Source organism: Pezoporus flaviventris, unplaced genomic scaffold (genome assembly GCF_033815535.1).
Source record: "Pezoporus flaviventris isolate CSIRO_AGI_PZ_B2104156 unplaced genomic scaffold, CSIRO_AGI_Pfla_v1 ptg000015l, whole genome shotgun sequence".
Classification (NCBI taxonomy): domain Eukaryota; kingdom Metazoa; phylum Chordata; class Aves; order Psittaciformes; family Psittacidae; genus Pezoporus; species Pezoporus flaviventris.
In genome coordinates this window covers 39036350-39060106 of record NW_026892563.1, presented here as the reverse complement: position 1 = coordinate 39060106, position 23757 = coordinate 39036350, and the positions used below count along the sequence as shown (strand labels likewise).

Here is a 23757-nt window from a genome sequence, read left to right as displayed (position 1 = left end):
GAGCTGTGTGCTCTCAAATACTAGAGTTGGAAAAGGATAAAAACAAAAGGAGTGAAGGCTTCCCAGTGGAGCAGAGTGAAAGCCACAAGACATGCAGCTCCAGCCCACAGGCACTCACTCATTCAGACATCTGTAGTAAGCACAGTGTGAGCCTGTTGTTTGTGTGTTTAACTCTGTGTGGTGTGCGCACCTACACCAGTAGTGCTGCATGTTAATCTTCACTCCTGGTAAGAGCATAGTATCTGACAGATGTTTTGACATCTATTATTTTCCTCTCAATGAGACTTCTGCAAGGCAATTCCAGACACCACAGTGCATTTCACCTCAGCATTTTTAAATGAAGCTTGGCCCAAACCCCATTAAGATTCAGGTGTTCTCTTCCCTAAACTCCTTTTTCATGATGAGATAAACTTCTGCTCTTTATAATGAAAAACTGTCAATACCCAAATGCTCTCAAATGATGAGGAATAAGCATTACATTCTTGTCCCAGAGTAGGATGACTAAAGATAAGCTGAAGTATGGGCACATTCATTTTCAATGCAAAACAGTATACTAGAAAAAACCCAGAGCTTCCAAAATCCAATGCTGCTCTCTTGGACCAAAGCAGAACTCTTCTCAGTATGTCATGCTTGTAGTAAGGAGACCTGTAACTGTTAAGTCTTCAATTCAGCAGTCAAAGCCACATGCATTCCCTGCTCATGAGACAAATGTGTCGGAACTGGAGAGCACATCAAACGTGCTAGAGTTAAGGAAAAGATCCATGCATATCATTTCATGTCACTTGTCAATTCTTAGTATCCTGACTATACCTTTCATGTTTAGCTTTATGAATTCTGTGAGGACTGACTACAAGGATTTACCTGTTGAATACACATATTTGCCTTGAATTTCAACAGAAAACTGCTTCTCAAATTTGTAGTAAGATCAGTCATAATAGTTTTTCCACTTCACAAAGGAGTTAAAAAAAATCAAGTGAAAGCATTCACAGGATCTGTTTTCAAAGCCTCTCTTCTTTGTAACTCTGCAGAAATATTGCCATCCTACACTTAATGACAGCAGGCAACCCACAGCTATAAAGAAACCTTCTGCCTACACTTTTATCACTTTGTGGGTTTTAAACCCAGAAAAAGCTAGCGCCCGTTCAAGGAGGTACGACAAAGCTGAATGTGACAATTCTCAGGATTGCTTTCTCCTTTTAGTTTGGTATAGGAAAACATTTACACAATTACATAAAAGTATACATCAAAATTTGGCTGGTCAGAGTCCAGGTTAGACCTACTATTTAACACAACAGACCACAGGGTGATGACATTAATCCTGCCCTAGAAGTACAGAGGCACTACCTCTCAGCTTCCCAAACTATTCAAGTGATGGACGAGATGGAGTCTTCTGTTTTCAAGACAACAACTAGCGAGACATACAGATAGAAAAATCAAATCCCAAAGAGTCTTTTGCCAATTGTACCCTGTGAATAACTGAAGGGAAGGACAGAACTTCAGACTAATTAATTTCTTTGGACTTTGTTCATAAATCTATCCCAGCAAGCAAACTGTTGGGAGACAGGGTTATGCCTCTAGCTATAACATATCTAATAAACTTCTTCATCTTTGAATTAAAACAAAGAGACTTGCTCAGAAGCTCACCTTTGGGCTGAAACACAAGCAGGAGATATCAAACTGCACACTGTTAGTGAACATTATGACAGTGTTACAAGAGCAGCTGCACCAGGACACCCCTGCCTGCACCCCCCCCCCCCCCCCCCCCCAGTGGTGGTTACTCTTCACATGTTATAACATTTAGCCTCTCTGCTTTACATTAACAGCTATTTAGTTGGGGCAGAACAGGTGAAAAGCCAAGTGAGATCCAGCAGCATCAGAGCTAATTCTAAACACAGGTGGTGGGCACGATGGAGAGAGCAGGAAGTCGACGGGAGAATCACTGCTGACATCCAGGACAAGGAAGATTGATGGCTTCCCTCTCTAGTTTTCCCCACTGTGTAGGCACGCAGGGGGTGGGGGAAAGGGACGGAGAAGCTGCTGTGCTGGCGACATACCACACCACCCAGCCTCCACAGCACCAGTGCTGATTAATGACACTGGAACGACTCAGGAAACAGCAAAGGATCATTCACAGACTCTGTTGCTCTTGTCAGACTTTTATCCGTGGCGGTTCATTTCGTCCCAGTTGTTCCAAACTGAAGCGAGGTCAGATTTGCCAGAGGAAAAGCGAATGGCAAAGTGAAAGGGAAGAAAGAGCAGCACTAAGCAAACACAGAGATGAGTAAAGCACAAATGAGAAAAGCTGACATTTGAAATGTGAAGATCCTCCCAACAGGAATCAAAAAGGGAAAACCCAACTAAACCCTACACCTGTGCCTCAACCTCAGAGACAAAAGAACGTCTTTGGCTGACAAAAGTCCCCAACTACTGCATCTTTGCCATCTGTCTACAAGGCTTTTTATTTCCCTCATTAATACTTTGCAACTTCAAAGCTCTTGTTGCCAAAATGATACGCTCGTCTGCTAACACTGGCTTAGCAAAACCTGTCTTAAGACAGTTATTAAACAGCAAAGTGAAGAGAGAACAGAGGAGTCTGATTTTACTAGCTAAAGCATAAATTTTTAAGCCTAATTTGGGCAATTTAAGTGTTAATGTTATTAGAGATAGAAAAAAACAAATAAAAGGGAAACTCAGAAGCAGTCTACGTACTACAGACTTTGCTTCAGTTACTGCTTTTTAAGTAATTTCTTGTTGACAAACTTGCTGTAGAAACCTTTAAAACATGTTTACCTTTATCTGGTAATTCAATACATCAAATTCAGCTTGTACAAGTGCTATTTCATCAGGCTTAATTCTTAAAATTAGGGATTAAAGATCTTAAATTAAATTAGAAAGAAACATATTTAGACCACAGCAGGTTTTTCACACAACTTCTGAGAAAGGATTAACTCATTGCCCAGAAACTGAACTAAATTAAGATTCAAACAGCGGTGCCTGGTGCCCCTTTCTTGAATGTCAAATGCGTTTATATTTAAACCAATGTAGGATTTTAATATTTATATTTAAAATGAGAAACACATTTAAAGGAGGAACATTTACAGTGCATACTAACCCCACCTTATAAATTTAACTCTGCCCTCTAGGGCTAGCAAAAGAACACTCTATAACTGTATTCGGGTTAGGCTGCCCTCTCATGCTGCCTTGTTAAAGATGACTAAGCAAATCGAACCTTTAATGTGGTATGCTGCGTCCCACAAATGGATTCTCTCATTTGCCTTTATGAGCTCCACGCACCATTCAGTGTGGCAGTGACAGCTGTACTGACAGACACAACGATCAGCAGCAGCAGTTCACACCGCCACGCAAGACAAGGTACCTCTGGACCCAAGGCAAGTGCAGACCCTTCCCTCCCCGCCGTGTGAAATGGGTTATACAAACCCCGGCTAAAGGACTCTGAAGCAGTCAGCAGTCTACAGAACATAAGAGCTGGCTCAATCACTCTGCAGAGGTCCCAGGACAAGAAGTGATGATAACATTTGACAAGCGGGCCAGGTCTGTGTAGGGATGGTGAAGGAATCAAGCACCGGGTCTGTGTGCAGCCCAGCAGCTGTCACCAATCTTATTCTACACCACAATATCTTTCTTATCAAGGACACAACCTGTCAGGCTCTCTCTCTTTGTGCTGGGCTCCCTACACTTCTTCGTATCAACTGGAAGGCCAGCATGTGATGGCTCTTGTTCAGAGCTCAGTCATTCCACAGAGGCTCAGTTATAGAGCAGGTCCAGTGCATGCTGACACATGCATTACTTCCGCACCTCCTGAGTTTCAAAGACATACATAGAGCTGCAATTAATGGTCTCAGGTGGTCCAAGACAGGCAGCAGCCTATTAGCCTTAACCTTGCATTAATTATTCTCAAACCATTCACTGGTATTTCTTAAGCTAAGGCAATAAAGCTTCTCCAATCAAACTACCTAAGCACTGCCACTGAGTGCAGGCCTTAGCAGCCCATTTCACCCAGTGAAAGGGCAAAGGATTTAATAACACTATGTTCTCGCAGCTACCACACAAGTAAGGTGTGAAGAGATAAACTAAATCAGTGCCTCACTGACAGGAGGTTGCAGCAGGAGCTAAGCGTACTGAACTATCAGCAGGAACATCCTGCACAGCCAGGCAAGGCATGAAGGTCAGGCCAGTTCAGTACGTGCTGCCTCCAAGTCCATTAGATGATGCACACAGTGCTTGAAAGAGAGTATTTGATAGTTACAGTACTGTAGGCATTGCGTGGAGAAGGCGGCACAAGCAAAGAGGAAGCAGCAAGCAAACATTTCAAACCTGAGGGCACAAGTGCCTTCTGGAAACAGCTCTCTCCAGGTCCAACGACCGCTGATCCAGCCGCAGTCCTGGCACAGCAGCAGCAGGGCAAGGGATGGAGCACAGACACTCCTGAGGGAACTCACCTATGTGGAGTTATTCTGTACCAGTTAGCTCAACTCTAACTCCTGGGAAAATACACTGAGCTTTGAAGGAATTAGAGCTCTTAACAGCAGCCAGATGTATTTCTCAAGAACTAGTGATACCAGATCACTGTGATGCCCTTCTATAGCACAAGGAGAAGTAGTACTAAAGGTTCTATCCTGATTTTCATTAAGTTCCAATATTATCTATTTCCACCAAGATAGAGAAATAGCACTTAGAACATGGTATTATATGCTGGAGGTGCAACCGGAGAGAAAAACCCCAAACCAAACCAGAACTTACTGATGGCTTACAGTGACTGTGGCAAAATATACAATTTGCAGGGTTCTGTCCTGGGTCCAGTATTATTTGATATTTTAATATCTGCATTAGTAAACTGGATAATGAAATAAAGAGCATTCATTAAATCTGCAGCTGATTCCACAAAGATGGAAGTATGATAAGGCCTCAAAATGATCTTGACAAAGCAAAGAAATGGTCTGAGAAAACAGGATGCTATTTGCCAGGCAAAAATTACATGGATCTATACAGAAAGGACAACTCAAGTGCACAAACACAGTAAAGAATAGAGCTGTCCAGGCAACAACTGCACAAGAGGATCTGGGCTTTGTAACATTTTAGAAGGTGGGCACAAATCAAGACGATGTTGCTGCAAACCCACCACATTTATAAATTACAGCAAAAAAGAAAAGGAATATAAGAATAGCATTAAAATCCAGAAGACACAAACCAGTTTGCTCATCTTAGTATGAGGATGGCCTCAAGGATGAGGATGGCCTCAACTAGGACAGATTTTAGGGGCTGCAATTCAAAACAGTGCTAGAAAGAGGCCATAGAAGTACAGTCAAGTTCAATGAGAGGCCTCAGAGATACAACTCCAGGGGAAAGCTTGAAAGAACTGAGGTTTAGTCCAGTGGACAGCACACTGGGGAGAAACAAGGTTTTTAACACGCCTTAAATACATAGTCTTCCACATAGGGCTTTGGGGATCATGGTTAACAGAGTAAGAAACAACGAGTTTAAGCTGCAGTAAGAAAGATTCAGATCAGAGGTAAAGAAAAGTTTCCAACAGTAAGAGAAACATTTCAGAAGAGTGCTTAGAGAGGCTTTTGTTAAATACATATATATGCATATATATATATATATATATACACACACACACGAGATGTGATAAAGATGTAGGGGCATTTCATTTTTACTTAGGGCCAGGGAAAGCACCAGGTCACCTCCACCTGGGTCTCTTCTAGTCCATGAGCCTGTGATCATATGCTCAAAGTGAGATGACCAAAGAGGATGGAAGAGAAGTCAGAATTTTATTTAGATAGGCTACATCTAATGCCAAGATTCAAGCTTTTCTACCTGCATTTAACTGAATTTCATAGTTGAGGCCTTTTAACAGCTGAACACTGACATTCCATGTTGTTGAGAGATGTAAAATACAGGTTAACATTTAATACTGGTAAACTGGGACATACCCACATTTAGAAATATACACTGCTTCAGTAGAACAAAAACATGTGAAGAATTAGCATTTTGCCACAAGGTACAGGTGTCACTGTCAAAATGTACAGAAAAGAATACTGTGTTTCTAAATGATAAGTAATTTCAGATATGAAATGTTGATGTGATTTTAGATTAGTAGAAGAAACCATTTTAAGTAGCAAAACCATCACAATCCTAAAGCAAAACAAAAGCTAAAGAATGCCCCCATAACTAAACACTTCCAGAGAAATCAGAGAAGTTTTATGGTTTTGATCCCAGTAGTACCCAGATCTCTTAAGAACATCTCCTTGCTCTTGCTCCTTCTCTGACCTCTGACCTCTAGCTGAAAGGGAGTTTACTGTATTTTTTCATGGCTTTATTCAAATGAGGAGTCTGCCTGCTATCAGGATTGCCCTATGGGATACAAAGACTATCAACTTACAGTGAGAAGGATGTGCTTTAAAGCTTTTTTTTTGTTTGTTTGGAATTTCTACATTTCTTCAGAATATTGTCCTAGAAACTCAAAGAATAGTTGACTTCCTCTCCATTATTTTATTTGGCAATTTCCTGTAGCAAGGAGAAAGTTGGCTTCATTTCACATGGGGCCAAAATGAACATAGTTGTTCAAAAACCTTCACCCTGTGGTCACTGCCTGGAATTCATCTCAGGTGAAAAGTCAAGTCATAAACCACCTGATGGCTGTTGACAGGTCTGAGGATGTGGCAATAAGTTCCCTACTGGTGCACACATTCACAAGGACAATGCTACAGCTGGTCCTCTTTGTCTATGTTGAAGAGAATTCTATCATAGAATCATATAATAGTTTGGGATAAAAGAGACCTTTGAAGGTCATCTAGTCCAACCCCCCTACAATGAGCAGGGACATCTTCAACTAGATCAGCTTACCCAGAACCACATCCAGCCTGGCCTTGAATGTCTGCAGGGATGGTGCATCCACCACCTCTTTGGGCAACCTGTGCCAGTGTTTTAACAACCTCATTGTAAATATTTTTTTTCCTCACATCCAGCCTGAATCTCCCCTCATTTAGTTTAAAACCATCACCCCATATCCTGTCACAACAGGCCCTACTAAAAAGTCTCTCCCCATCTTTCTTACTTCTCACCCTTTTAAGATCTGACAAGTTCTCACAGGACTCTCACAGGAGAGTTACTCCAGCCTCTGGTCACTTTTGTGGCTTCCTCTGGACCCTCTCCAACAGGTCCATGTCTTTCCTGGACAAAGGACCCCTGAGCTGGACACAGTGCTACAAGTGGGCTGTCACCAGAGTAGAGGGGCAGAATCACCTCCCTTGACCTGCTGGCCATGTTCCTCTGGATGCAGCCCAGGATATACTGGGCTGGAAGTGTACAGTGCAAGCTCATGTCCAGCTCTTCATTCACCAGTACGCCCAAGCCCTTCTCCTCAGGGCTGCTCTCAATCCCTTCATCCCCTAGCCTGCATTGATACCAGGGGTTGCCCTGACCCATGTGCAGGACCCTGCACTTGGCCCAGTTGAACCTCATAAGGTTCTCATGAGCCCCCCTCTCAAGCCTATACAAGTCCCTCTGGATGGAATCCTGTCCCTCAGCAGTGTGAACTGCACCACTCAGCTTGGTGTCATCTGCAAACTTGCTGACAGCACACTCAAGCAATTTAAATATTTTTAGACCTAAGAATCATACTTGTATCAGGGACTTCTAGAGAATATTACAAATGTTTTCTCAAGGCAGACAGTCCTCACAGACTACATTTAAACTGGTTTTATCAGTGTAGGTTGGTTCTGAAATCACCAGATTGTGCTATTTCCACACAAAGGACAAACAACAGCTGAAGAATAGATGAAGGGCACAGACGTATTCATTTCTGCTCACGTCCTGCCCTCAAAGAGAATGAGGCCAAGGCATGTTCCTGTGTCCAGGAGCACAGAAGCTCATCTGGATGCCCTAGTTTAGATAAAAGCACTGACCCCCAAAAGTCAATACTAGCTATATTCTCTCCCTAAGGAATTTAATCTGAGGTTTAGTTAAAACCAGGATCAGTATAGTGTCTGTATTGCCATTGAACAAGCAGACTGAATTTGTAACTGATGAAGTTTTCTATATACAGAGCAGATTCTTTGCTTATATAAGAGGAAGTTCTTGTAGGACTGATATCTAATGTGCATCTTCAGGCACTAGTACAATAAACCTCTGCTTAAACAAGCCTGTCCCTCGGTCACTAATGTCTAAGGAATGTAAAGCAAAAAGCAGTACAGGGGAGGATTTATAGCAGTACAGTTAATGCTTATCATGTTTGAGACCTAAATCATGTAGAAGTTTATAGCATATTACCTGCAATATTAGAATGGGCACAGCACATGCCAGCCAAGTCACAGCAACTGCTTCTTATACACCTTGAGTCCAGAAACGGCAAATGAAACCTCCCTAGTTGGTGTGTGAGGCTTGCTGCTCTCTTATAAAGATGAGATCTCTCTTGCTAACTTACCTGTATTACTCAGACTGGCCCACAGCAAACCAGGCAAATGACTAACTCCCAGTTTGGATGCACCCTTTGGAGTATGTCAGTGTAAAAGAAGCTGCAGGTATCCCAGAGATGTGTAATCCTCTGAGTACTGGTGAGTATTCTACTTGAGACTTACAATCAGTGTTGCATGGCCAGCTGTAACAATGTCCCTCTGAAGGGAGTGACTGAACCTTTGGCTGTTCTGACCTGGCTTAATGCTTGATGAACATGCAAAGTTCTAACATTACTTCCATTCTGCAATGATCTTAAATGTGGACATCTTACAGAAAAGAAAAACCCCAAAACAACAAACCAGAACAAAATGAAACAAAAAAAAACAAACCAAAACAAACAACCCAAAACACAACCCCCAAAACCTTAGTGGAAATGTATGAAGAGCAGAATGTGCACTCATTCCTGCTGACAGAAACTGCACATGCTAATCTGTTGCCAGCAGAGATGCAAAATGAGATTCAATCAGGAATTCAGGGTGCTGGACCCTTCCTTCCCCTTATATAAGCAACAAAGAGACTTTGAAATGCTTGACATGGTTTTGTTCTTCCATGCAAACGGAAAGCACCCTATGGATTCCTATTAGGTAAAGTCTTCCCACATCTTGGCAAGTATGCGATTTCAAGAAAAATATTTGCAAATGGATAACTCAATTCAAGTAGAAGTCAAAGACCACCTTTGAAAGAAACTTTGATGTGGCTGTAAGAATGCGGCTGTATCTCTCTAGGAATGATAGCAGAAAGTGGTTCTGTCATCAAAAATTTGTACCTCCCCATATTTCTTTGTGGCTGTTAATGTAAAAAAGCAATGCTGGTGAGCAGGGAAGTGAATGCCTATGAGACCTAGGATTAAGGCAGAATTCCTAAGACCTGCTCTTGCTGTTGGATAAGCTTAAAACATGCCATTTAGCAATCTCACTGCTAAAGGACAGGATTCTTAGAGCATCTTCAAGTGTGAAAGAAAGTGACAGTAGTTGCCACGTGAATCTTTGGCATCAGGAAGCTTGGAGTCTTTTATTGACATAGAAATGTTGCTCTGTCTTTTCCAAAGCACAGCTAATGTGGTGGATTCCAGTCAGAGCCATGCACCTGGTGAAGGAAAGAAGATAGTGAGCCTAGGGCGCTGTGAAGAAATTGGCAACAATGCTTTTGAATGCTGGCCAATGACCTTCCAACTGAGATTAACATTTCAGCATCCAGATTGTGATGAGGACACTATGAAGACCAAGGTACAGTATTTGATTGTCACCGAGTCTATGTGACCAGAAACGACAGTGGTGGGATTCAAAGCCACCTATACATGAACAACTGGCTGATGCACTTGTAAAGAAGATCACTCACTACTGGTGCTGCCAGGAAAAAGTGGGGGGTCATAGTAGTAGGGGACTGTAAGGCACAGAGGCACCCATCTGTTGGCCTGACCCAGTCTCAAGGGAGGTGGGTTGCCTACCAGGGGCTCAGATCAGGGATGTTGCAGAGAGGCTGCCTGGTCTAGTAAGTCCCACTGACTACTACCCACTTCTAGTGGTCCATGGGGGTGCTAGTGATATAGATAGCAGTAGTCTGGAAAACATTAAGAAGGACTACAGAGCCCTGGGAGACGTGGTTAGGGGCTCTGGAGCTCAGAGAGTCTTTTTGTCAATTCTCCAGGATAAAGGGGAAGACCTTAAAAAAGGCTAGGCAGATCTGCCAGGTTAATAAATGGTTAGAACAGTGGCGTCATAGTCAGAGGGTTGGGTATTTAGAACATGGGACTAGATCTGGAAGGCCAGGTCTACTAGAGGCTGGTGGAGCTGGTCTGTGGGGTTTTGGCAGGAGGCTTGCCAGGCTGGTCAAGAAAGCTTTAAACTAGATGTGTTGAGGGAGGGGGGCATCATTCCATCCCAACACTCCCAGTCAGTTGCCAGCACCTATAATAAATGCTCTGAGCAATGTAGAGATATTTCAGTCTCTCCAGCCAATGAGCTGGCTTCATTTCGAGCTCGGCTCAGATGCCTCTATACAAACACCTGTAGTATGGGGAACAAACAAGAGGAATTAGAGATGTGTGCACATCTACAGGGATATGATACAACGTGTAACACAGAAACATGGTGGGATGGCTCCTATGACTGGAGTGGAAGGTTACAGGCTCTTTTAGAAAAGACAGGCCCAGCAGGCGGGGAGGGGGAGTTGCTATTTATGTTAGGGATAGGCTGGAGAGTATGGAACTCTGTCTGGGGACAGGTGATCAGTTAACAGAGAGTTTGCGGGTCAGGATTAAAGGGAAAACAGCTATGGGGGACATTATTGGGGGGATCTTGTTACAGACCACCTGATCAAGAGGACTCTGTGGATGAAGTGTTCTATAGACAGATAGGAACAGCCTCACGCTCACAGGCCCTTGTCCTCATGGGGGACTTCAACCACCCTGGTATCTGTCAAAAGGACAGTATGGCCCGGCACAAGCAATCCAGGAGGTTCCTCGACTGTGTAGAAGACAACTTCCTTCTGCAAGTAATAGAGGAGCCGACAAGGAGAGGTGCCATGCTTGACCTCGTGCGCACCAACAGGGAAGAGCTCGTTGGAAATGCGATGCACCAGGGCAGCCTCGGTTGTAGCAATCATGAGATTGTCAAATTAGAGACCCTCAGGACAGTGAGAAAAGCGTGCAGCAAGCTCACTGCCCTGGACCTCAAGAGAGCAGACTTTGGCTTCTCCAGGAACCTGCTTAGTAAGGTTCCATGGGATATAGCCCTAGAGGGCAGGGGGGCCCAAGACTGTTGGTTGGTATTGAAGGATCACCTGCTACAAGCTCAGGACTGTTGCATCCCAACTAGAAGGAAGTGCAGCAGGAGGGTCAGGAGACCTCCATGGATGGATAAGGAGCTGCTGAGGAAAACTTCAAAGGAAAAAAGAGGCTTATAAAAGGTGGAAGTGAGGACAGGCAGCCTGGGAAGAATACAGGGATGTTGTCCAGGAAGCTAGGGACCAGGTTAGGAAAGGTAAGGCCCAGTTAGAATTCACCTTGGCTAGGAATGTGAAAGATAACAGGAAAGGATTCTATAGTTACACTGCAAATGAAAGACACATTAGGGACAATGTGGGCCCTCTTCAGAAGCTATCAGGGAAGCTACTTCCCTGGATTTGGAGAAGGTTGAGGTTCTGAATGACTTCTTTGCCTCGGTCTTCACTGGCAAAGACTCTGACCAAACCACCCAAGTCTTGGAAGGTAGCTGCAGGGACTGTGAGAATGAATACCCTAGGCCCACTGTAGGAAAGGATCTGGTTCGAGACCACCTTGAGAACCTGAATATGCACAAGTCCATGGGACCTGATGAAATCCATCCGTGAGTCCTGAAGGAGCTGGTGAATGAAGTTGCTAAGCCACTGGCCATCTATTTGAAAAATCAGGGCAGTCAGGTGAAGTTCCCGACGACTGGAAAAAGGGAAATATAACCCTCATTTTCAAGAAGGGGAAAACGGATGACCCAGGGAATTACAGACCAATCAGTCTCACCTCTGTGCCTGGCAAAATCTTGGAGCAGATTCTCCTGGAAGGCATGCTAAGGCACGTGAAAAACAACAAGGTGCTTGGTGACAGCCAGCATGGCTTCACTGAGGGGTAGTCCTGCCTGACCGATTTGGTGGCCTTCTATGGTGGGGCTACGGAACTGATGGACAGGGGTAGGGCAGCTGACATCATTGACCTGGACTTGTGCAAAGCGTTTGACACTGTCCCACAAGACATTCTTGTCTCTAAATTGGAGAGACATCAATGTGATGGATGGACCACTCGGTGGATAAAGAACTGGCTGGATGGCCACACACAAAGAGTTGGGGTCAATGGCTCAATGTCCGGCTGGAGACCAGTAACGAGTGGTGTCTCTCAGGGATCGGTGTTGGGACCGGTCTTGTTCAGCATCTTTGCTGGTGACATGGACAGTGGGATTGAGTGCGCCCTCAGCAAGTTTGCTGATGACGCCAAGCTGTGTGGTTCAGCTGATATGCTGGAGGGAAGGAATGCCATCCAGAGGGACCCTGACATGCTTGTGAGGTGGGCTGATGCCAACCTCATGAAGTTCAACCATGACAAGTGCAAGGTCGTACACCTGGGTTGGAGCAATCCCAGGCACAGCTACAGATTGGGCAAAGAAGAGATTCAGAGCAGCCCTGTGGAGAAGGACTTGGGGGTGTTCGTTGATGAGAAAGTTAACATGAGCCAGAAGTGTGCACTTGCAGCCCAGAAAGGCAACCGTATCCTGGGCTGCATCAAAAGGAGTGTGACCAGCAGGTCAAAGGAGGTGATCCTGCCCCTCTACTCTGCTCTTGTGAGACCTCCCCTGGAGTACTGTGTGCAGTTCTGGTGTCCTCAACATAAAAAAGACATGGAACTGTTGGAACAAGTCCAGAGAAGGGCCACAAGGATGACTAGGGGACTGGAGCACCTCCCATATGAAAACAGGCTGAGAAAGTTGGGGCTGCTCAGCCTGGAGAACAGAAGGCTGCGTGGAGACCTCATAGCAGCCTTCCAGTATCTGAAGGAGGGCAATAGGGATGCTGGGGAGGGACTATTTGTTAGGGACTGTAGTGATAGGACAAGGGATAATGGGTTAAAACTTAAACAGGGGAAGTTTAGATTAGCTATTAGGAGGAAGCTCTTTACTGTAAGGGTGGTGAGGCACTGGAATGAGCTGCCCAAGGATATGTGAATGCTCCATCCCTGGCAGTGTTCAAGGCCAGCTTGGACAAAGCCTTGGGTGAGATGGTTTAGTGTGAGGTGTCCCTGCCCATGGCAGGGGGGCTGGAACTAGATGATCTTAAGGTCCTTTCCAACCCTAACTATTCTATGATTCTGTGATACTCTACCTGTCAGAGTGGAAGTACATATACAATTTCCTATCACTTCCACTTCTGAATACTTCTGGGAATTAGAAGTTATACAGGAGCTCTGAGCCTCAAAAATGGAAACTCAGCATTACCCAACCCTGAGATCATAAATAGTGACACCCACCTAAGCAGGTGAACTAGACAGGCTTACCCCACTTCGAATATCAACAAGCAGCACGTAATCCATGTTGTAATGTGCACATTAAGGCTGCAAACCCCTTATTTATAAAAAAGTTAACTTAAAAGTTCCTAGTCTATACAGTTCTGAAAGTGCCATCTAAATACAAATGAAGTATAGTAGGGGTTTATTTGCCTGTTTATGAACATCAGCATCCTGTTAATAGTTCATAACATAGATTCATAGAGTGCTTTGGGTTGGAAAGGACCTTAAGATCATCCAGTTCCAACATCACTGCCATGGGCAGAAATGCCTCACACTAGACCATGTCGCCCAAGGCTCTGTCCAGCCTGGCCTTGAGCACCACCAGGGATGGAGCATTCACCACTTCTTTGGGCAACCTGCACCAGCACCTCACCACCCTCACAGTAAAGAACTTCTTCCTTGTATCTAATCTGAACTTCCACTGTTTAAGGTTAAACCCATCATCCCTTCTCCTGTCACTACAGTCCCTGATGAAGAATCCATCTCCAGCATCCTTGTAGCCCCCTTCAGATACTGGAAGGCTGCTCTGAGGTCTCCACACAGCTTCTCTTCTGCAGGCTGAACGGCCCCAGCTTTCTCAGCCTGTCTCCGTATGGAAAGTGCTCCAGTCCGCTGATCATCCTTGTGGCCTCCTCTGGACTTGCTCCAACAGCTCCACGTCCTTCTTACATAGAGGACACCAGAAGCGTACGCAGTGCTTGACCTATGTGCAACACCATGAAAACTGAGAAAACCCCTAGTAGTGCTCCCTCCATGCAACACTCATCCTTCAGTCAGATACCATGCAGATATTACCAAAGCAATGGGGTAATCTTCACCTTACCATGACTTCTGCCAGCTCCAAGAAGTGTAATTCAAAGAACTCCAAGTTAACAGTAAAAGCAGACATTTCATTTCTGGTAGCAGTCATCCCATTTCAGCAGAAGAATGAAGGAAATGGAAAGAATATATACTTCATTGTTCATTTGTATGTCTACATAGGTACAAACATGTATCTATTCCCTTTCCCTGGTGGTGAGAACTTCAGCCTGCTTTCAAGGTGGCTATCTCCATGAGCAAAAATGTGTTTAACCTGCCCAGTGGATACACAGATTTCCCTGGTACAACAGAAAGCATCAAATCTTCTCTGTGAGTTGTTTGAGCTGGGGACTCCAAGAATGCCGTTGTTATAGACACGGCTCAAATAACCAAAAGGAAAACAATTTCAATTCACTGCTTACAATCTCAGTAGAGCTCAAAAAAGATCTGTTCTCTAATCTATGACTTAACTGGGGGGTTAACTGGGGTAAGGGGGTTTCTTCACTTCAGCTTCTGATCCTCCTGTAATTTGAGTCAACTCCACAAAGTGTTCATCTAACCTAGAGTCCCATGAAAACCACAACTTGTGTCATGGAAAAAGGAACTGTTAATGTCTAGAATAGCACTTGCTGTATTGGTAAATGGAAATTCTAGCTGCCAATGAAACAGCGTGAAACAAGACCCTCAGTCTGCAGTGCAGAGACAGAGGTGATCCACTACAGACTGTGTAATTCACAATACGTTTGCCCAACATATATACTGGAGAGATTTACACAGACCTTCAACATTCAGAACTGCCAGAGTTGCATCTTTCACTAAACTCACTGTACAAAAACAACTTAATAAAAACAGAAGTCTCTCAAGAGAAAAAACAGGCTCAGCCAAGAGACTGAAAGCAAGGGCCAGAGGCGGAAAGAATGGTGGGACTCTACCCAAGCCCTGCCAAGATGCCAGAAGAAAGGGCTGTTTCCTGCTAAAACAATCTACGTTTGGCAGACTTTATTGTTAGAAGTCCATTAAGGAAATGAATAGGACCCCTTCACACCTCGAAGATCCTTCATTTCTGTCTACAGTGGGTGCTCTCTCCTGTGCAGCTACAGCAGTGTCCAGAATCCACCAGAGACAAGGCATTAAGCAAGGCAGATGAGCAGTTTCTCTACCAGTTGAAGGTCTAATAAATCTGCGTGGAAAGCTGATTTCTATCAAACCCAGTGAAGACCCAAGAAACGTATTCAAAGTGCATACTAACTTCCCTTTAGCTCTGAAAATTATACACAACTAACAGGTTCATTCTGGCCTAGAGAACTTTTGAATGCTTTACTGAAAGATCAGATCTAGTTTCCCTAGAGGATTAAACATAAAACAATTAGTGATTAAAATAATAACAAATGACTGGTTAGGAAAGAATCAGAGAATCATAGACTTGCATTCCAACCTGGATATGAGACACAAGAGCTTTAATCCAAAGGCTGGAACTTTTTCTAACTGCAGCTGGTTCTGAGAGAAGTTGGATAACTAAATAACTTTTAATATTTGTGCCCAACCACAACAGTAGCAAAAAAAGTTATAATTCAGGAAAACAGGAAATAAAAATCTAAAAAAGCCACCAATTTTTACACATGAATCCACAACAGAGGCCACTTGTATTTGGAAAGCACTTCTCAAGTCACTCAGATCTTCCTAAAGGTCCCGTGGTTTACAGCATGGTGACCCACCTCATACTGTGCACCAGGAAACAGTCATCTAACAGATTATTTGCATTTCCAGCTTTTTTTCCCTCAGTCAAAAGCACTTTACTACTTCCAAACTTTATGTTGACTAGAAAAAAAAAAAATAAAAAAGATATGCTACAATGGGGACAGTCACAAACCCAAACCCAAGGTAGGCACTGCAAAACCTGTCTGCTCATTCGTCAATCTCAGTAGACAATAGCCTGGACCTGCTGCAGTAACCAGTATATGTGTGCAAGCTTGTTACAGGCTTCTGGAGATGCATTTCATTACTGGGTAACGAAAGTGACACCAACAAGTACAAGATGGGAACACTTTTAAATTGTTTGCATTTCATTCATAACACATCTGAATGATGATAAAAACTGAGCTCTCCCTCCCACTGGAGTTTTACCTACAATCTTTGAAATTGTAGATAAGGATTAGGGCCTGGTAATTTCAGGTTTTTTCCTTTCTCCAGAACTCATACAGTAACTATAGCTCAAAATTATCAAGACTAAATTTGCATTCTGGGCAAAAAAAACCACTTTAATAGTCTACTCTAAAACAACCCTTTTGCCTTTCTCACAGTCAGCTTCATTAAAATGTATGAAACATGCCCAGTCATTAATATAAGCAGCACAATAACAATGGGAGTGACTAGGTGCTTGAATACAGAAAGAACAAGATTTATACAAAAAATGAACCAAATTTCATCTGAAGATCTCTTCTTCAAGTGCTGACAATACTGACCAGGATCAGGGAGGTTCACAGAGGCCCAGAAAAGGATCAGAAAACCAAAAAAGGGCAAATGCCATTCCTGTCTCCAAAAACACAGGAAAAGAGAAGCAGAAGGGTGGTAGTCTGCTTAGCATCAATTCTCTGAACAAAAATCATCTTCTGCAATTCCCTAGAAGATAACTAGAGAAAAAAACCAGCAAACATGGAGTTGTTAAGAGCAAAAGATGCCAGATTAGTCTAAATTTGGCCTTGAGATCCATTAGGCTGTCACAGGAGAGGAAGAAGTAGTAAACACATCTTGATGCTAGCACTATCTTGGGTCACAAACCATAAAGCAAGCTAGAGAAACTACATACAGGGATCTGTTCTGAGGCAGTTTTCCAGGTAATAACTCAGGTAATGAAACAGGAACATTCCTAAACAAACTGATAAGATTACCATCAGATTACTGTCAGATTACAATGTTGGCTAAGATTCCTTGGATTTGAAAATCTTGTGCTCAAAGTGGTCGTGACTAAACATTCACCAGAGCTGTTTTCTGTGCCACACTGACCAACAGGTAGAAGCAGCATCCTTGGGACTGTGGGACTCAAACCAGTCTTCTCTTTGGATGACCTGAATGGTGCCTTCTAGAGTTACTGTCCTGAGTTTCATTAAACCAAATCCAACTTTGAATGCCAGAAAAAAACCCACCAAATTCTAGCACCAAAGAGGAAAGTATTTTGTGTTTAAAAAACACCAAGTCTCATGGCTGGAAGATGCAGTTCTGCATTACATGAAGCTGCAAGAGAGTCCACATCCAGATGCATCACTCCTGTGAAAGGTGATAAAGGATGAAGCTTGTAGGGCAGCAAAACATATAGGTTAGCAACAACAATAGAGCCATGTGTGAAGGTCAGGGAGGGCCTTACCTATCAAAGAGCAGAGATCAGGGTAGGAGAAAAGCCAGCAAAATGGTTTTATTTTAAAAGATGTTTGCAGGAAGAAAAGCAATATAGGTATTAGAATATTCTTACGATAACTGTAATACTGATAACTACTTTGCTACTAGGAAAAAAAAATGGTGCCAAAACCTCCTGACTTTTCCTTGAAGGAAGCCTGGAAAGCCATCTAGTGATGCATGAGACTCTATAATCAAAACCAAGAATTCATCATTCTTCTACTTCACAAGGGTAACAGTGAAGGTAGTAAACTACCTTCTGCTATGTCTCAAGCATGCTGTGTAGCAGGAACTACACAGATCAGAGAGTCTGAAGGGGTATGTGCAATGCTGACTAGGCTTCTCTCTGAACAAATCAGAAGTCCGTTATGGGGTAGAGAGGAGAAAAAGGGATACCCTGTCCAAAGCTTGAGTTCACAACAGTACAGAAATACTCCACAGTTTAGTCACTGGCATTGGTACTACTGCTGACAGGTAAGTTTTTCTTCTGTAACCACCTAAGCACAAACAGTCCCTATCTTTACTTCATTAACTTACGATTTTGCTGTTAACATCAGCAGATGTGATAGCTAGTAATCAAAGTCTGAACTGGAGAAAAGAAAGCCTACATAGGCTAGGATTTGACTACTGGCCACTTCTGATCTTAAATTATTTGGCTTTGCAACAGTAAGACTCCAGAGAGATTATCAGTTGAAGATACTGATGTAATTCACTGGCTGACACAACGTGAGGCCTGATTTAGTAAGATTTAACTGAGCAGCAAATTCTAGAGCTTTGTTGACAGGACTAAACCTAATTCCTATTTTATCAGGTTACGCACCAACTGAATCACCTTGGATTAAATTTTCCTACTGACAGGTTATGCCATAGTTGGATTTCTCAGCATGTTATCAGTAATTTCCTGGAGTACCTGTTAGTTGGGATTTTAAGAGTGTCTTATCAAAGAAAAAGACTCGACAAAATGACTTCATATAACCCTAGTTTAGAGACCACTTAAGAAGAGTAAATCAAAGAGTTTAAAATAAGCTCTTAAAAGTCAAGATGCCCATAATATAATTAATCTCTCCAACAAAATGTCACTTCTTTCTTAACCACATATATTACGCCTACGTATTCTAGTTGTGTACTAGAAATACATACAACAAAAAGTATAGAGGAACTTTTCCACAGCATGATAAAGCCAGCATAAGGATGAACTGTGCACTACAATGAAACAAAGCTGAAACCACAGAAATTACTCCTTAAAATAGCTATGTCTGCATTAGCAAAACCTTAAACATTAGAACTATAAGGGTGCCAGTAGCTATATACTGCTGAAGCTTGAAGACAAATGTATTTCCAGCTTGAAATCTAAATATTCCTCATTAGCACACAGCAAATACATGATCTGTTCCAAACTGTCTGCCATAATAGTAAAAATACTCTGAAGTCCAGTCTGGCAACAGAAACAGCATAAATCAGGAAGCCTTTTTTTTTTTTTTTCAATTCTTTTGAAGAAGCACTGAAGTACCACTTCAATTCCAGTGCAGTTCTTTCCAGACATAAGGCGGCACTTAAAGTGAGAGAGAAAAGCGACAAAAGCCCACAGCATACTGGACTTGCAAATTTACAGAGAAGCAACTCAGATCACTGCCGTTATCTGGGGGCAGGCAGTATGAAGTCACATCACCAACACTAACTTCGTGCTTCTTGGGTTTTAAATGAAAACATTTGAAGAATAGCAGGAAGCAAGCCCATTCTCAGACCTATCACATCTAAAGGACATCAGGGAACAATAAACAGGTTGACTGACAAAGCACCTGAGAAGTGATCTTGATCTGATGGGCGACTCAGAGGTGACAAAGAAGTTCATACCAGAGCAAACATTAAGTTGTAACAGAATCAAGTTCACTCAGAGCAGATTTTTCTATTATGTAAGATAAACTGGAATCCTTTGCTAAAAGAATGAAGGCAGGGGAGGCCACCTGCTAGGATACTGAATGGATCTCAAAGAGCCACCATGAGTAACTGGAAAGATAAGCATACACAAGCCCTTTCAATATTTTTCAAGGCATTTTGTAGTTCTTGTCTAAAACTGAAGACTTGTTTGAGGCATCTTTGCAACAGCTACATTTTGTTTGATGTGGCAAACAAAATATAGGACAATGTAACTGTTCAAATGCTAAGTGTTAAGAACCTAGTAAGATTTAGGTTAAATGAAATCAAAACACCTAAAAGAATGGGAACACCCAAAACCTGACTCAGTTTGCCATAGTAAGACTGTTTAGGCCTTCTATATAGTTAAAATTCAAAGCGGTCTTACAACTGAACTCTGAAGCAAAAAAATATAAGTGGAAACCTTACCTCTGCCTCATAGTAACATCTAGCAGGAAGCATACAGTTACTAAGTAAAAGACTGGTTAGGAAAGTTTCATATGGGATAACAGGTTCTTCCTCTTTTCCTCTCACTCCACCTCCTCAATAGAAAGAGCAGGATCAAGGTCATTTGCATGCTGTTAGCTGTCTTGAGAAGTAACTGAAATATGCCTTAATTTTTTATGTTTAACCTTAAAAATCCTAGCTCTAAAATAACTCAAGCATTTCTGGAACTTGTAGTTTACTCACCACTATACACAACAACCTTTTGTGTATGAGTGCTGTGCTTTAGCTTGAAATTCTCAGAGTAACAGCCCCCTGGTTAACAGAACTCAGTTGCTGCAAGGTTACACTTAGCAGGGATTACAGCAAGAAACCAAAAGCCACTTTTGTTCTCCTTATTCTGTTTTCCCTTACAGGCAACACCACACACATCTATCCTGACCCTCATTCTAGACAGCATTCCATTACAGAAACATAGTATACCATTCAGGATCTGGATGATACATGAATGTAAGCACAACGTTAATAACAAAGAATTGTCCAGCTAAGAGAAACAAACATTCACTAAAATGACTCAACATATTGTATTATTGTCATCAGCTTAATAATTCTTTGACTAGTTTTAAAAGCAAGACTACAAGCTACATAAAAACTCAGACTGGTAAGGCAGATCATTCACAGGTAGAAAAGTTTCTATGAAGAAGGCTGCCTATAAACACACACTCACTGAACATATTCCTACCCAAACCGGCAAACTCAGGGTATCTCCCCATACATAAATATCATGCCAAATATGACCAATGCAAACATTTGCTCCTCTACTTCAAATTTGTCGTGGAACAGGGGAAGACAGGCAAGCTCCTGCTCCTTACAATGCAAATCCCATACGCATTAATCAAGTTTAACTACTACTACACCCCATCAAAGCTGTGCAAGTAGCAAGGTGTAGGGTTGACACACACGCTCTAATGTTCAGACACCCATGCTGCTGGAGAAGACGGGTGGTTGCGGGCTGTAGGTACATTTAAAGCCGGAAAATGATGCTCTAAGAAAAAAAGTACGGACCAACTCTGAACCTCAAATAACGTCCCGCGGTACCTCAGCGCCTAACTACCGCGAGGGCACGGGCACAGCGAGCCCCCACACCTCACTCACTGGCTCAGGCCTCTCTCCCTCCCTCCCTCCTTCATTCCCACGACCCAAGCTCCGTGTGCCCTGCAGAGCAGCAGCCCATACGGCTGAGCAGCGCCAGAGACAACCGTCTGGAATGCAGAAAGGACGGGGCCAAATGAAGGCCAGTGTGAAAGCGGAGAGAAGAGCAGCCCCCTCCGCCTTGTCCGACCCCGCGCCGCCACTGCCCCGACCTCCTCACCGCGCATGCGCGGAGCCAGCCCGCTGCACGGGGGCCGGGTTGCTGGTAGGGCCGGGCGGGGCTGGAGCGCAGGGCTCAGCCGAAGCCGGGGAGTCCGGGAAGGGATCCCACGGGACGTGCCCGGTGCCCTAGGCCGGTTACCTGGCCGAGGGTCCCGCGGTGCAGGGCCCGGATCAGGCCACTCGGTGTCGCCATGGCAAAGGCGGGAAGGGTGTTGGGGGTGGGTGGGGGGGAAGAAAACAGTGCAGGAGCCCGGAAGGCTCCGCGCATGCGCTACTCAGCGGGCGCGCCGCGGGCTGGGATGCGAGTGCGCATGCGCAATGCCGGCAGCGGAAGGCTGAGCGGTCGGGTGGCGGCTAAGCGCCGCGGAGGGTGGTTAGCGCAGGCTTGGTCGTTGCAGGGGCGAGCGGGAGTGGGGCTGTGTGTTGGTCGTGGTATGTCTCGCATGTCTCCTTACGGGACCTGCCTCATTGCCCTTGACACTGCCCTTGGCAGCAGTTTGTCCCTTCCGACCCTGTATAACCTCCGAGATCTCACCGACCCGTGCTCCCCTCGGGCATCCAAAGTGTGCCCAAGGCAGCGTTTTCACCAAGAGATCTGCAGGCTGGGCCTTGTGTGGAGATGCCCACCTCTGCGGGCCTCACTCGTCTTTAATCAGCAAACTAGCTAAAGTCAGTACCCACAGAAAACCCTGAAATCTCCTCTTTGAATCTACCCTGCTTTGCCCCGAATACCAAGAGCAGCTCTCTTCATCTTCCACCCCTGACATGGCATGTCCCCAGATCCAGTCTTTGTGCTCACGCAGCTTCAGGTGCATCATAGAATCACAGAATGGTTCGGGTTGGAAAGGACCTTAAGATCATCCAGTTCCAACCCTCCTGCCATAGGCAGGGACACCTCACACTAGACCATGTGGCCCAAGGCTCTGTCCAGCCTGGCCTTGAACACTGCCAGGGATGGAGCACCACTTCTCTGGGCAACCTGTGCCAGCGCCTCACCACCCTCACTGTAAAGAGCCCCTTCTGTATATCTAACCTAAATCTCCTCCGTTTAGCTTGAATGCATCATCCCTTGTCCTATTGCTGCAGTCTGTGATGAAGAGTCCCCCTCCAGCATCATTGTAACCCCATTTGGACACTGGAAGCTGCTCTGAGGTCTCCACACAGCTTCTGTTCTCCAAACTGAACAGCCCCAACTTTCTCAGCCTGTCTTCACATGGGAGGTGCTCCAGTTCCTGATCATTTTTGTGGTGTCCTCTGGACTTCTCCAACAGCTCCATGTCCTTTTGGTTCCTACAGAACCAAAACAAATGAGTAACACTGAAGCTATAAATGAGGTCTAACATGCTTCTGAAGACTGTTGCACATCAACTCTTGGTGCTGGCTCTTTTGGGAAGGGTGCCAGATTTCTTCCTGGTTAATTTCTACCCACTTCAATTCCCACACAAAATGCTTATTACCCATGTTCAGGTGATGGGGAAACAAACTAGCAATCTGGAAAGGAGGTGCACTTGTAGATCTGTTAGCAGTGGCACTATGCATCGTATGGGTGATTATTTCCAGTAGCCAACTCGGTACTGAGCAAGAGTAGTCCAAACCCTGACACTGAGGATATTAGCACAGAATGTTCCTAACTGTAAATTCCTGAAGTAATTTTAATAGCTGAAAATGCTGTAAGTTTCCATAACTATTTACTTTCACTTTGATGCATTAGTTATAACATTTTTAAAATGTTAAAAGTCTGTCTGTACCATGCTTACTACACTGGAGCCTAATCTTCATTTTGCTCCCCAGACACTACTGTAATACAAAGTGTAAAAAATCTACTTTGCATAGTCAATAATAACTTTATTTTGAAGTCAGAAATTGTACCTGCAATTTTTTCATCATTTGCATCATCGCTATAGATATTGCTTATAATTTGAGCTGAAAACTTCAGTGTGCAGTGTTCATCTTTGTCTGATGTTTTTACTCAGTGTTATGTTTCAGCAATAATGTCAGCCAATTTTGAGAACATAACTAGGCAAAAATCATGTGGAGCTGGTGGAATTGTGGGAAACATCAGGGGAGAAGATGAAAAATGGAAAAATCCAGGTGATTTTTTTTTGTGATTTTCTGGTCCTAAGGCTGCAAGATATTAGGCAAGAGCCCGTGACTGCTCCACTAAGCTAAGACTGAAGGCATGCTTTGAGTGGTCCATCAGGCAACAACCCTGATGGTGGGAGGGATGCACAGAAGCTTAACCTCTGCCTCACAACTAGAACTGTTCTCTGCTGGAGACTAATTAGAGCAGGTAGAGCTGTCTTTAACACAGTGAAGAGGACAATTCTGGA

At 43.8% G+C, this 23757-nt stretch overlaps 1 protein-coding gene across 2 annotated transcripts in view; it reads right to left on the bottom strand.

Moving 5' to 3' along the window:
* WARS2 (tryptophanyl tRNA synthetase 2, mitochondrial) overlaps positions 1-21664 on the bottom strand; it is a 45100-nt gene extending 23436 nt beyond the window's left edge. Inside the window, exon 1 of one of the 2 annotated variants that reach the window (XM_061454190.1) lies at positions 21567-21664. In XM_061454190.1, the coding sequence (XP_061310174.1) occupies positions 21567-21620 (54 nt within the window). In that variant the 5' untranslated portion in view covers positions 21621-21664. Of the gene's footprint in view, positions 1-20315; positions 20492-21566 lie in introns of those variants that run through there. The other variant, XM_061454191.1, reaches the window with a different exon arrangement.
* Between the last annotated feature and the right edge of the window lie 2093 nt (positions 21665-23757).